The following is a 15778-nucleotide window of genomic DNA, read 5'->3' as shown; positions in this document are numbered from 1 at the left end:
TGTTAAAAGTGTGCTGGCACGTTCGTCCAGAGGTGTACTGGTCTCTTCTTGTATATGGCTCCTTTTGTCTCGAAAGGCAATGGATGCGCCCAAGTGAGTCACTGGTTTTGGCTTAATCTTGAGACGGGGCAGAATCTGGTGTGGCTAATCAAGCCAATTCTAGAACGGCAGACTTTGCCACAATTCGTACATTTGTATGCCTCTGATTTAGGGCTAGCAGACAGGGCAGCTTTCTTTTTTTCCCTCTTGATTAAAGCCGCTTCAATTCTTTTGTTCTCAGCAAGGGTTGTCCCAGCACGCACAGTCTGTCTCCATGCACTCCGGTCTTTGGCTATGTTTTCCCACATACTTTCACTGATGCCTGAGGCTCTCATGTCTCGCTTGCAGACATCTCTATATGTTAGTCTTGGGCGGCCCTTGGGTCTGACTCCTTCCACAAGCTCAGCATATAAGATATCTTTCGGGATTCTACCATCTGGAATGCGGGTGACATGTCCGAGCCAGCGTAATCTCCTTTGTGTCAGGAGAGCATACATGCTGTTTATATTGGCCAATCTCAAAACTTCCTGATTGGAGACATGGTCCCTCCAAGAGATGCCCATTATGCGTCTCAGGCAGCGCAAGTGGAAACTATTCAATCTGTGCTCTTGGTACATGTATGTCGACCAGCTTTCACTGCCATAAAGGAGAGTGCTCACAACACAGGCGTTGAAGACTAGGATTTTGGTCGCTGTGGTCAATTTACCATTTTCCCAGACGCGCTTGGAGAGTTTTGCCAATGCTGTGGTAGCTTTTCCTATCCTTTTTGTCAGCTCGATGTCTAAGTCTAGGTTACTGACAATTGTTGAACCCAAGTAGGTAAATTCCTGCACCACTGAAAGGGTGTGGTTCCCAATTTGTATTATAGGTATTTCTGCAACGTCTTGTGCCAGGATTTCGGTCTTGGAGAGACTTATAGTAAGGCTAAACTCTTGACAAGCAGCTGCTAAGGCGTTCACTAGCTTCTGTAGACCTCCTTGTGAGTGAGATACGAGTGCCGCGTCATCGGCAAACAGCAGCTCCCTTATCAAGATACGACGCCTTTTCGTTTTGGCTTTAAGACGTGCCAGGTTAAAGAGCCTTCCATCGGATCTGCTATGGATGTATATTCCGTCTTCCAGGGATTTAAAAGCACTGGATAGTACGACTGAGAAGAAGATGCCAAATAGTGTAGGGGCCAGTACACATCCTTGTTTTACACCGCTCTTAATGGAGAATGGCCTGGAGGAAGAACTTTCAAACTGAACGGTGCCCTGCATATTTTCGTGAAAAGCTGACACTAGTTTTCTTAACTTATTTGGACAGCCGATTCTCTCTAGTACAGCAAACAGACCGCTTCTGCTAACAAGGTCAAAGGCCTTGGTCAAATCAATAAAAGCTATGAAGAGGGGCTGCTTTTGTTCTCTGCTCTTCTCCTGTAGCTGCCGCAGAGAGAAAATCATATCTGTTGTAGATCTTCCTGCCCTAAAGCCACACTGCGACTCTGGATAAACACGATCTGCCAGGATCTGTAATCGCTTTAGCAACACTCTAGCAAAAGCCTTTCCGACTATGCTAAGCAGTGAGATGCCTCTGTAATTGTTACAATCAGAGCGGTCGCCTTTATTTTTATAAATTGTAACAATGTTGGAGTCTTTCAATTCCTGGGGGACCATTCCTTGTTCCCAGCACAAGCTTAGCAGTTCATGGAGTGGTTTGATTAGGGCATGTTTTCCAGCCTGAATTACTTCAGCAGGAATGCCATCTCCTCCGGGTGTTTTCCCATGTGCAAGCATGTCAATGGCAATGCTCAGCTCCTTTACTGAGGGCGTTTCGTCTAATTCCGTCAAAACTGGAAGTGATGGGAAGTTGGAAACAGCATTTGGTGAGATGGCGTTTTCAATCTGGTAGAGTTCTGCATAGTGTTCTACCCATCGTTCCATTTGCAGCGCACGATCGCTGATGATTGAGCCAGCTTTTGACTTGAGCGGAGCACACTTGCTGGTGTGAGGTCCAAAGGCTTTTCTCATGCCCTCATATAGTCCTCTTATGTTACCACAGTCGGCACAAGATTGAATATCTTCGCATAGCTCCTGCCAGTATTTGTTAGCACATTGTCTCGCTACTCTTTGGGCATTGTTACGTGCAGCTCTGAGCCTTTTTAAGTTGCTTGGGGTGGGATCCTTCTTGTAGATTAGCATGGCTGCTCTCTTGTTCGTAGTGGCAGTTTCCATTTCTGGTAGACTAGCTTCAAACCAGTCTTCGCTTTTCTTGGTTTTGTTTCCAAAGACCAGTGATGATGTTTGGTAGATTGTATCACGCATAAAAGTCCAGTCGCAGAGAAGTTTTTAAAAGCTTCCTCTAATTTGTTCTCAAATTCGGTGCAAAGATCAGGATTTTTTGTGCTAGTAGTATTCAGGCGTGATTTTCTTTTTCCCTGTGAAGTGTGGATCTTAGTTGGCAGCAGTCTTGTCCGGCATGACACTAAAGTATGATCAGTATCACAATCCGCGCTTTGGTAGCTACGTGTCAGCAGTATATTTCCAATGTCCTTTTTTCGTGTCAGTATCATATCCAGCTGGTGCCAGTGCCCAGACCTAGGGTGCCTCCATGAGACACAGTGCTGTGGTTTTGTTCTGAAGTATGTGTTGGTAATGCAGAGCTTATGGTATGTGCAGAATTCAAGCAGTCTTTGTCCGTTCTCATTCATCTTTCCGATTCCAAAAAGCCCAAGACAGTCTGGCCAGGTAGTGTGATCTGATCCTACTCTGGCATTGAAGTCACCTAGAAGGATCATATGTTCTTTTTGAGGAATGTTTGCAATGGCTTCTTTGAGGTCTTCATAGAACTTGTCTTTGTCCTCCTGAGGCGAGCATAGTGTGGGGGCATAGGCACTAATTAGAGTGACTTTTCCAGATGCTGTCATCATACTTATGCTTAGTAGCCGTTCCGAGCCACCAACTGGAGGGACTATCATGGGAAGAAGACTGTTCTTGACAGCAAAGCCCACACCATGTATTCGAGTCTCATCCTGTGCTTTCCCTTTCCAAAAGAAAGTGTAGTCAGTCTCGCGGAGCATGCCGTTTTCGGCCAGTCGGGTTTCTTGCAGGGCTGCAATGTCAATATGTAGCCTTTTTAGCTCGTTGTTTATAACTGCCGTCTTCCTTGCATCGTCGATCTGCCTTAGATCATCAGTGAGACCAGGACACATTGTCCTGACATTCCAAGTGGCCAGTCGCATGACAGGGATTTTCTTTTTCAGTTTAATTTTTCTTCTTTTGTTGCTTGGTGCAAGTTTCCAGCCTACTTGTCGTTTTAAACTAAGCTCTAAGCACCCATTAGAGCAGGCAGGCTGTGGCGGATCAGCACCTAACTGACTGGGGGCTGACCAGGTTGAGGCGGGCGGTAGCTGATCAGTGAGGCGCGAAGACCTCTCCCACCGTCAGAGACAACCCGTGGCGTCCATACATTACGCCAATCAAGTTGGACTTATATCCCGTAACTGTTGTCTCCCGTGTTGTTTTAGCCGCTTTGCAGCAGCACCAGAGTTTCCTCTCCGGGGCGCATTCCTGGGCCTTGGATAAAGGGGTCTTGTACTGCCTAGGTTATTAGGTATAACCTCCAGGTGTACAATTCAACTAATGTATGCAACAAAAGACTTTACAAAGTCGCAGATAAACATATATACAAAGTTTATTTACATGAGTAAAATAAATGTGTAAATAAAGGGCCATCCACTCACAGGCCGACACTGTAAAAAGTTGAATCCCTCAGAGAAAGGCTACAAAAATATGTCACATTTGGGAGTACCCCAGGATGCAGAACATCAGGGTAAAAATATACTGCCTGGAAATCATTTGAGGCTATATCTACTTATAAATACCTTATATAATATACAATAATACTAAAGATATACTTAGCCTAAAGATCTTCAGAGCAGGGCACACTTCTCCGAGTACCCCATGACACACGACCACTAACAGAAAAAATACTATACACAACACAGGTCAAGTGGTCAAGCTGGTAACTCAGGAGCAAGTGGCCCCTAAACACAGTTTGCAAGGCCTTTTATAAACTACATAAGGGGAATCACTCCTAATTATACAAGTAATCAAAAATAGTTGGTTCCCCATTATGTCACAGCGGGCCTGCGATTGAAAGAGGTTTTAACTAAGGCAAATAACAGAGAGGAATGGTGAAAGGCGGTTGACAAATCTTGCATGGTGCCCCAACGGTCCAACAAACTAAGGGATAGGTAAAGGTAAAGATTAAAGATCGATATAATCCTAAAAAGACAACAAAAAAGACAAACAGGTTTACGGTCAGCTCTAAACAGATTTCTGCTGTCCCCTTACTATTGTTACTAGTTGTATTTCCTATTTTTATATTCCTAAACAACAAAATGTCAACTATCTCTTTGCATATTTTATCTCTAATTTTTTTCTCTCTCTCCAGAAAGCACATTCAAGAAACTGCTTCGTCACTGCGAGATGAATAACAAATCAATACAAGTGCATTACTACTACGTGCGTTCTGGGCGATTCTGATATGATTCAACTTTGGTCTACTTCTCTATAAAAGTACCTGCGTCGCGCTAACTTTTGGGTAGACACTGTTGGCAGAGTGTTATGTTACAAAGCTACAGTCAATGTTACCTAGATCAAATCTCAGCCCAAATACGAGGAGTTGAAACAACTTTTGGACTCGATCGTACAATTCTACATTCAGATTACAGGTAAAATAGTTTACCTTGATGTGTTTACTTGTTCGAGTGTGTGTGGATGTTTGGATGTGACGCCATGTTTCAATTAGCATAATTAATTGACTGATCATAGATACTTGTTGAACAATATTTGTTGTTTGCACCAATTATGACTATCAAAACGGAGGCCTTTAATTATTATTTTATCTGGACTAAATATAAATGTGTGTCTTCCGTTCCGAAGATTGAGGATGAGTGTTCCACGCAACATGCATAATTTGCTACACTGATGCAGACAAAACCGTTGTCGGTCTGGCGGCAGGGGGGAGGTGAAGGGGGTCTATTCAAGTTTTTTTTTCGTTTTCTGTGCCTGTCTAAGGCGGGCTCTTTTCTTTGGGCCTCAAATGTGTGTTTCGTGGGAGCTTTCCTTTGGTTTCATTCAGAGGACATCTGCTGCCAGCTGCTTTCCTCTACGCCTGCAAGGGCAAAATGGCTTCTGAATTGATTTTTATAGCGCTTATTGGGGAGGGGGGCACACCTGTAACTCTAAATATACATTCTATCCCCGCTTCCATTCAAAGAGTTTGCCATACTTAAAAAAAATGAAACTTTCATATACACTATATAGGAACATGTACTATGATGGACAGCGTGGCCAGTTTATCTAAGCTGTTATATTTTTAATTTAGTTCAACTACTATCCAACTCTGGCATCCGCAAAAACTTGCTGGTACTGCAGGTCCGGACTTTGGGATGTTGGGGCGCTTTACACAATGGTGTTGGAAGTGTCCTTTTACGAATTCAGCTGATCTGGTTGAGCGCGGTTAGCTACCCCAGGGAAGTTCATGGAAGCGTGGAGTCCCAATGGCTTAAAAAGCTCTTCCTTTTTAATTTTCAAAGAGGTAATATTTTGGAAGAAAAACTTTGCTGAGCTCTGGGGTACTACACTATTAAAAATGAGATTGATGAGTTTCATAGCTGTAAAAGCCAAGCTTCGGAGCTAACATGTAAATGTAAACCTAAAGGAAGTGGGGTCATATTTCCGCTAGATTCTTGTCCTCATTTGCGTGGTGTTAGCCGAGTACAGAAGCCAAACGCTTGGTTTATCTCCCGTTGCTCAGACAAAGTCTTACAAAGTCTTACAATGGTGTTCAAGTCTTTCCTACAACTATTGCCCCAGTTCTTTTTTTTTTTAAATCACTTTTACTTTCATTTTTATTTTCTGAAAATCTTTAAATGTGACAAGTTCTTCACTATTTCAAACTCCCTCTTTATCTTCTTTCTCTTTCTCTCTCTCTCTCTCTCTCTTTTTCCCCTACCTATTATTTTCTATATTTTAGCTCTCTCGTTGTCTCTCTCTCTCTCTCTCTCTCCATCTCTCCGTAGTTCTCCATCTAGTCTCTCTCTTTTCTTCCTCTCTCATTCTTTGCCTGTATTTGTGGTATACAACTTCAATAGTGACGATAAAGTTAAAATCACAAAGTCGAAGTTATTGAGAAACAGCTACTCAGTCATACAACTACGCCAAGCAGCAACACAATACCAGACACACTACCAAACGTTCAAACCACTCTACCAACAACATTTTTATAATAAATCTATTGGATTGTATCTGTTTCTCCTGTCCCTCTTGCCACCTAGAGGCAACGCTGTAGTTATCCAATCGGAGGGTCCATTGTTCGTGACCTTATCAGGTAAAAAAAGAAAGTAAAATACTTCTTTCAGACCTTGCGATCTATGGGGCAGACGATGCTAAGGTCATCTGTTTCTATGACCAACGGTTAACGAGCAGGGTTTCATGCGGCCAGCACAACGACCAACCGCTTTTACTTTCCCCAACTTAAGTCAGGTACCCATTAGAGTTGGGTGGACTCAGGGGCGCCTTAAAATCCCAAAATTCAAAATCTCCGTCTTCACCGAGATTTGAATCTAGAAGCCGAGGTTCAGAAGCCGAGTGCTTAACCACTCAGTACCGCGCCCCTTGACCTAGTCAGGACTGTCTATTATTTCGCTATATCTTATTCACCACTTTCTCTCATTACAAAATGTGGTCCCTAGTGCTGCTATAGTATATGTTCTATGTATGTTCATAGTTTAAGCACTTAGCTTCATATTAATATTCATGTCGCTAGCCAACTTGGACAACGTCAGCTAATATCTTATCCCAAACTCAAACCATAATGCCGATAAGTTCTTTGTGACAAATACAAATTGACCAGAGCATGTGAACTTTGATTTTATCGTGGAGAGTCATGCTAAACGACTCCCTATCAAAAAACATTTTAATGCAACAGAAGTTGTTTTTTTCTATCTTCAGACACTGTAAGTTGCTGACACCATGACAATGAAGGCAGTAAGAATTTCCAAATTTGGAGGACCTGAGGAGCTTAAAGTGGAGTCTATACCTATACCCAAACCAGGCAAAGGACAGGTGAATATAGTACCACCATACACACGCATCAAACACAAAGTCACACACACCACACACACACATCACACACACACACGTCAAACACAACGTCGCACACCACACAAGTCCCACACACATCACACACATGGAACACACACGCCACTCCCTCCACACACACACGCGCACTATAGGGCCTCCTATGCTGTCTAAAAAGTTTTCGATTTTCAGGTGCTGATCAAGGTTTATTTCAGTGGCGTAAACCCAGTGGACACATACATTCGAGCGGGTGGGTTCGGTCCAGTCACTTTTCCTAAAGTTCTTGGCATGGACACTGCTGGAACAGTGGAAGAAGTTGGTGAAGGCGTGACGGAATTTAAAGTAGGTTTCATTGTTTTTAGTCTAATTATAAGAATGTGATGATCAATGATGATGGCATTGTCTTTGTCTTTGCGTATTTAGTGTGTTGTATTTTAAATCTTATTGTTTTAAATCAACGTGTTCAATGTGTTGTGTTGTCTTTTATGTTGTGTTTGTTTTCATGTGTCTCTTGTGTTCCCAATCGAATGAATCATTACTTATATGTATCTTTATGTATAATTCTCTACGTCACCCAACCATGCGGGACACCACGCAAGCACGCCGACTCTCTAACCCTACTCCTGATGTAAACACACTATGATTGAACAGGCTACATGAGGCTCGATATGGGAGATATTAATATACTAACCTACAATAATTAATAAGCTTCTTGAGTAGTTAAATTCACACTTACAATAGTTGGTCTACATCTATTGTAATAGTATCTAGACTCTAGATCTACATCTAAATATATGTAGGCCTACAAACAAATGTTTTTATTTAAAATATGGGTTTAGGTCGATGAGCTATTTTGATAGCTCCATTCATACCATTTTTACATTCACGCATTCGCTTGACTTATAACATTATTATTTCGTTTGTTTCCAAAACACTATCAGAGACTATATCGACAGTCATACACACATTAAGACCCGCGGGGCTAATATTTATTTAATTTTTACACGTTAAATCTGAATAGAAAAGAGATTGAGTCTATACAACACAGTATTACTTTTATATATTTATTTCTAATACAGAAAGGAGATAGAGTCTATACAACACAGTATTACTTTTATACATTTATTTCTAATACAGAAAGGAGATCGAGTCTATACAACACAGTATTACTTTTATATATTTATTTCTAATACAGAAAGGAGATCGAGTCTATACTACAGGGACAGTCACTGGGGGCTACGCTCAGTTTACTGTTGCAGACGTGAAGAAGACGTCACTCTTGGACAAATCTTTGACGTTTGCTCAGGGTGCAGGCGTAGGCGTTCCTTACTATACAGCATGGAAGGCAATTTACATGAGGTGAGACCAGGGTCATGTGATCTAAACCTGGGTCAGGAGAGAGATAATTGATTTTATCTGCATCTTGTTCATTACTTGAATTTACATCTATTTGTATATCTTTCACCGGAAGTCAATTTTACAACCATTTTACAGGGCGCAAACAAAGCCTAAAGACCTTGTATTAGTGCATGGAGCTAGCGGAGCAGTGAGTTTGTTAATTCCCATTTTCTAACTCTTTCTCTTCCTTTCGCTTGGAATGTCTCTCTCTCTGATTGTTCTTACTGACTCTCTCTCTCTCTCTTTGTCTCTTTCAATGTCTTTTTTTTTTTCATTATCTGTTAATTTCTATGTTTTTTTCGCTCTTTTTCTCTATGTCTCTCTTTTTCTCTCATTTTGTCTCTTCCTCTCTCTCTTTCTCTTTCTGTGTCTCTTACTGTCTCTCTCATTCTCTCTGTCAGTCTTACTCTTTTTTTCTTGTTTTCACTTTTAAAAAATTCTTGTTTTCTCTCTCTCTTTCTGTTTCAGGTTCTCTCTCTCTCTCTTTTTCTCTCTCTCTCTTTCTCTCTCTCTCTCTCTCTTTCTGTTAAAGCTTTTCAAACATTTTTTCTTAAAGTTTATTGTTAATATTATTTCATGTAATCGGCGCGGGACATTTTGGTTCAAAATGTAGTAGCCACTTTACCGGCTATATAAGCTCATTTACTGTGTCTCTAAAATGAATAAGTCATATCTATGTTTTGTGTGTTGGTGTTAAAACGTTGTTGTTGTTGTTGTTGTAAAGAACAATAGTCCATTAGATTTGGTATATAAGTTTGTTGTGTAGACCTAATTGTTGTTTTGTCACTGACATTATAATCATGTGTTTATGAGCTTTATTTTTGAACCAAGAACTTAATGAAACAATAATACAATTTTTCTTTCACACAAATTTTTTTATAAAATTTCATCATGCGCGTTTTTGCACCCTTCGCCTTTAGTTTATGCGGCTGTGGGGGGGGGGAGCATGTCAGTATCGTGGTCTTAGGTAGGACTCTAACCTTTCATAGTTTGTATGTCTTAATGATTATTACAATTACTTCCTAGACCCAACCTCTTAAAGGAGGGCGGGAATTGACGGCAGGCAGGGCTCGATTATCGTCAAAACTTTTCACGCTAAAACAGCCAGCACCAAAGCGGCTCGCGTCAAAGGGGCTGCGCGAAAACTGCAACTGCTCATAAATCAATCCATCTATGCCTCGATAGTACATGAACTATAGCTCCTGCTTGAGGCTCATTCTCTGAAATGAAAATATTTAGACATCTGTCTTCATCATTGCAAACAGGTTGGCCTCGCTGCTGTTCAGATAGCCAAAGCCAATGGTCTTCGCGTGATCGGAACTGCTGGCACCAAAGAAGGCCTTGACCTTGTGCAGAAGCAAGGGGCGGAGGCAGTGTTTAATCACAAAGAAGCAGATTATATTGATAAAATTAAGGTAAGGGTATTAAAGTAAGGTAAAGGTATTAAAGTAAGGTAAGGGTATTAAAGTAAGGTAAGGGTATTAAAGTAAGGTAAGGGTATTAAAGTAAGGTAAGGGTATTAAAGTAAGGTGAGGGTATTAAAGTAAGGTACGAGTAGTAAAGTAAGGTAAGGGTATTAAAGTAAGGTAAGGGTATTAAAGTAAGGTAAGGGTATTAAAGTAAGGTACGAGTAGTAAAGTAAGGTAAGGGTATTAAAGTAAGGTACGAGTAGTAAAGTAAGGTAAGGGTATTAAAGTAAGGTACGAGTAGTAAAGTAAGGTAAGGGTATTGAAGTAAGGTGAGGGTATTAAAGTAAGGTACGAGTAGTAAAGTAAGGTAAGGGTATTAAAGTAAGGTGAGGGTATTAAAGTAAGGTGAGGGTATTAAAGTAAGGTACGAGTAGTAAAGTAAGGTAAGGGTATTAAAGTAAGGTACGAGTAGTAAAGTAAGGTAAGGGTATTAAAGTAAGGTGAGGGTATTAAAGTAAGGTAAGGGTAGTAAAGAAGGTAAGGGTAGTAAAGTAAGTATACTTTAGCTGGAAGGAGGAATACTGGTACATCCTCATTGTCCAATAAGATTGGCTTAGAGAACAATGGGCCTATAAAATATAGATTTTAGAAATAGAAAGTATGGAACTATGTTTTTAATTAAGACGTGCCAATCAATTCTAAACTTGCTTCCAGAAATACACTGAGGGTAAAGTTGACGTCATTCTGGAGATGTTGGCCAATGTGAACTTAAACAAAGACCTTGACCTCTTGGGCCATAGAGGACGAGTCGTGGTGAGTTGACTTGCTTTGAAGAGATTGTTGTTGCTGTGTTACATTCTTTCTGGTTTAGTTTGACACAGTGTGTAGATGTATGTGCTCCTCTGTGTATGTGTGTGACTAATCATGTATATGTGCCATATGTGTTGGAATCTGCATGATGTCTTATGAACAGAATGAGAAAAAAAGGACGGAATTTAGCAACAAAGTTGTATACAAACCAGTCACATGATCATGGTCACAAGACTGTGGGGTAGAAAAATTATAAAAGTTGACATTTTGTTTATTTGAGACGCTGAAGATAGTTCTTTCTTTTTCTTGATATCAATTAAAATGGAGATCTTACTATAACAAACATAAATCTTATCTTGATTTAAATTAACATGGATATGTAGGCCTATACATCAGAGGGGATTAGGATTTTTTTTCCCTTACGAGTCCAGCAATACAGAAAGCAACTAATTAAAGACTACAAGATTGTTAAATGTTATGCTAAAAAATCCAGTCTCAGACATTTGAGATTCTCTCTCTCTCTCTCTCTCTCTCTCAATTTTTTTTCTATTAGCATGGGTGTTTATGAAAAAATTGACACACTACCACAAACTATTAGACAAGCTGCTAGTTCACTTGTTGCGGTTTCCTGACATTCCAGGGATAACAGCGGGCAGGTTTCGAGCCCGGGACCAACGCGATGACACATTGGAGCACATACATACTAATATATTCAACATCATAATACATACCTACAAAACTACTACTGAAAATAAAAATGTCCAACTACAACATCAGACGGCTTTCAGCCAGAAGCCTAATTTGTGTTCATTGTTTGTTTTCTTTGATAGTTTGTAGCTGATGAAGGTCTCGTAACCCAAACATGTTTTCTTTTCATTGGTCCAGAAGTGTTTTCCTACAGGTCTACTTGTGTTCATTGCAGTACACACACATAATACATGCATATAAATACAATCAAAAGATGAATGCGTTAAATAAAATGTTCTTGATTCCGAAGATTAATGAAGACTGGAGTTATTTTTATTTACTTACCTTTGTGCGCATTGTAAGAGAAGCTTTCTTCACAGAGATAATAAAATTCGTATCTTCTTATCTTATATGATACAGACGTTACTTCAAAAAAGAAGATGAGTACGTCCTACGTGGCATGCATTTCCCCTCCCAGACCTTGCGATGTATGTTATTTTTATTCACTTACCTTTGTGCGCATTGTAAGAGAAGCTTTCTTCACAGAGATAATAAAATTCGTATCTTCTTATCTTATATGATACAGACGTTACTTCAAAAAAGAAGATGAGTACGTCCTACGTGGCATGCATTTCCCCTCCCAGACCTTGCGATGTATGTTGCAGAGTAAAGTTTCCCAGTCCTTGCGATCTCTGGGGGCAGGTGATGTAAAGGTGGTCATCAGTATCTGTGGCCAACGGTTAACGAGGGTGTCATGTGGCCAGCAGAACAACAAATCGCTTTTACTTTTCTCCAACTTATGTCAGTTATTCATTAGAACTAAATAAAAATCCCAGACTTCACCAGGATTCGAACCTGGGACACCCCTTTTCGGGAGCCAAGCGCTTTATCACTCAGCCACCGTATGTCCTATCCATAGATGTTGGTCCCGACTGTCACGACCTGTTTCTAGAAGCCGGGGTAAGGTTAAAAAAGACGCAGAAGACGTTAATTATAATCATCAGATCAGGGAATAAAATAGCAGACGTCAGTTTCTAGAAGGTCACGGTTAATAAAATATTTCGATAGAAGTTTCTAGGATTCTGGAAAATACGGTTAAGAAAAGTTTAAATTGGGGAAAGCTATCCGGGGTCCTTTCATAGTAACAGGTCCTTAGTCCTTACATAGTAATGGGTCCTTGCATTGTAACTGGTTCTTACGTTGTACTGAGTTCTTAAACAGTTGCGGGTCCACTAGTTAAAGTTGTATCATGAAGTTGTTTCAGTAATAAATTATATCACTTGAAGTTGTATTAGTAGAAAGTTTAATATTATCAAAATATTGAAGTCAAGTTGTTATTGAATTGAAAATCTACGTATATATTTTGTTTGAATAAAGAAGGAAGAAATGAGCACAGATATTTCTTCAGAGTGTTGTCAAGTTAAGCCTATTTATATTGGCTACATCTTTGGCAAAATGATTCTATTTGTGTCATTGTAATATAAGAAAAAAAAAAAGATACAGATTGAATAGAAAGAATAATCATTTAACATCGATAAATATCAGGCAATAAAGAAACAGAAATCATCAAACCTACAATTTTTGCAGTCTCTCACCTACTGGTGTCTTCTGTCTCCATTACTTTTAGGTCTTCCATGAAATTTTGACTCCATGTTATCCTAAGACACTTCGGTTTCCGTATTATTGCTGTCCTAAGTGGACGAGTGCCAGTTTAGCAAAAGGATTTCTCAAAGCATGCAAAAATCTCTCTGCTTCCCAGTCTATGTATAGACCTACATATAGCGCCATATTTAACTTAGATGTATGTGTATTACATTGTACAGTCTTATTGCAGATTTGTGTTCATTATTTCCACAGGTAGTCGGCAGCCGTGGTGAGATCACCACTAACCCAGCCTTGACCATGGGCAAAGAAATAAGTATCTTGGGAATGGCCCTGATGTCAATCTCAGATGTAAGTGTCAGTACATTGTCATTTCGTTGTCCTCCATAGAAGTAGTAGCTAATCTTTTCCCACTGGCTGCATCTCTTATTATCAAACTCATTTAGGGTCGTATTTCTCTTACTCTTTTTTTTTTAATCTGAGAAATAAGAAAAAAAAACAAGAAGGGTAACTGCGGTATTCCTCAGACGTCGTGCTTATTTATTCAGTGGTTTCCCCTGTTTTCCTCAGCGTATGAGCGTACAATGTGATAATATTTAGTAGCATTTATCGCACGTTATGTCCATGTGAACATCTTGTATTTGTATACAGATGTATGTATTTATTTTTTGGTAGACCTTATGTTTAATCACACGTTTTGTCCACACTCACAATGACACAAAGATAAAGGCACATTCCTCGTTCCATATGCTAGGACAAATTTGTACAAATACTCCTTCTTCCCTAGTGCTATTAGAGCATAGAATGGATTGCCTGAGCCACCCAGGAAATCCAGTGACTTGGCAGAATTTAGGTCATTGGTTAATATGTAAGACTAAATGCATGACGCGTAGGACGTTATCATCTTTATTGAAGTAACGTCTGTACTATATAAGAAAAGATCTTGTATTAAAAGAAAGAAGACGTCCATTTACTTTTGAAAACTAGTATCTTTAGATAATTAAATTCATAGCAATGGGGAAAGAGGTATACATATAATATCTTGTGAGAATATTATATTTTAATAATTAACCTTTTAGCATGGATTCACTGACAATCAAAATAATTCAAACACTGTAACCTAAACATAAGCTTTACATATCAGACCACCGCTGACCAGCTATTATTGAATTCATATAAAATCACAAATCTCTAATAGGACCAAAATAGTAAATACATGTACAGAAAATAGAAACATGCTTTTCAATATCATCTCTGCCTGTGGTCCCGTCTTGGGCATGGACCACCAACTAGCTTCTTCAGGCGTCTTTGTTCTGGGGCGAGACTCTCCAACTGTCTCCACGTCTTGGGCATGGACCACCAACTAGCTTCCTCAAGCGTCTTTGTTCTGGGGCGAGACTCTCCAACTGTCTCCACGTCTTGGGCATGGACCACCAACTAGCTTCCTCAGGCGTCTTTGTTCTGGGCGATGCCTCCCAACTGTCTCCACGTCTTGGGCATGGACCACCAACTAGCTTCTCAAGCGTCTTTGTTCTGGGGCGAGACTCTCCAACTGTCTCCACGTCTTGGGCATGGACCACCAACTAGCTTCCTCAGGCGTCTTTGTTTTGAGGCGAGACTCTCCAACTGTCTCCACGTCTTGGGCATGGACCACCAACTAGCTTCCTAAGGCGTCTTTGTTCTGGGCGAGACCTCCTAACTGTCTTGGGTATGGACCACCAACTAGCTTCCTCAGGCGTCTTTGTTCTGGGGCGAGACTCTCCAACTGTCTCCACGTCTTGGGCATGGACCACCAACTAGCTTCCTCAGGCGTCTTTGTTCTGGGGCGAGACTCCCCAGCTGTCTCCACGTCTTGACCATCTGCTTGGTAACTGCTTCCTAATCGCGGAGCCATCGGGGTTCCATGTGAGGGCTTGTCTTGTAATGTTGGGTTCAGGCTTGCGACTATCCATCTCCAGCGTCTGTGAAGGATATCCACTTCAATGGGCTGCTGCTTTGTTCTTTGCCACAGTTCCTCATTTGAGATCTTGTCTGGCAAGCGGATCATAAGAATCTTCCTAAGGCAGGTATTGATGAATACCTGGATTTTGTGTTCATGGTGGTGATAGTGGTTCTCCACATATCTCTGTTATCCTCTCCTAGAGTAGTATTGGCTTTACCAAGGTGTTGAAGAGCCTGATCTTGATGGTGGTGCTTATTTCCCTGGATCCCCGGACGTTGTTCAGCTGCTCGAGCTTTATCAATGCAAGTTTCCGACATCTGCATCTATTCCTCCATAAGTTAGGAGCTAGAAAATTGGTTTCACACCAAAAAAAAAAAAACTCGTACAGATATGTGTATTATATATTTTGTCTCTTGTTTTATCTTTTGTAGGATGAATGGCTAGAATTGAAATCGGCTGTCAATGCGCTCCTACAGAAAGGTCACATTAAGCCAATCATTGCCAAGGAATACAAGCTGGAAGACGCTGGGCAGGCCCACAAAGACATTATTAGCAATTCTGGTACTTTGGGAAAACTTGTATTGGACACATCAAAGTAGAACTTCAATGAAACAAACACTAATTTCTCCGAACCAAATATATATATATATATATATATATATATATATATATATATATATATATATATATATATATATTTGAAAGATATACTCAAACAAAACCAACATATAGATTATGCTATTGTTTGGGATCCAATGTATTTA

At 40.4% G+C, this 15778-nt stretch overlaps 1 protein-coding gene across 1 annotated transcript; it reads left to right on the top strand.

The window, feature by feature from the left end:
- Positions 1 to 4499: 4499 nt before the first annotated feature.
- On the top strand, positions 4500 to 15651 carry LOC106078889 (zeta-crystallin-like). The gene is made up of 9 exons (XM_013239953.2): positions 4500 to 4753; positions 7038 to 7151; positions 7359 to 7508; positions 8362 to 8525; positions 8661 to 8712; positions 9830 to 9979; positions 10688 to 10786; positions 13328 to 13423; positions 15446 to 15651. Exons 2-9 carry the CDS (start codon positions 7059 to 7061, stop codon positions 15611 to 15613), a joined length of 972 nt encoding a protein of 323 aa, XP_013095407.2. The 5' UTR covers positions 4500 to 4753; positions 7038 to 7058; the 3' UTR covers positions 15614 to 15651.
- The last annotated feature ends 127 nt before the right edge of the window (positions 15652 to 15778 follow it).

This window comes from Biomphalaria glabrata, chromosome 16 (genome assembly GCF_947242115.1).
Source record: "Biomphalaria glabrata chromosome 16, xgBioGlab47.1, whole genome shotgun sequence".
In the NCBI taxonomy this organism is placed as follows: domain Eukaryota; kingdom Metazoa; phylum Mollusca; class Gastropoda; family Planorbidae; genus Biomphalaria; species Biomphalaria glabrata.
This window is presented reverse-complemented; position numbering and strand designations above follow the sequence as displayed.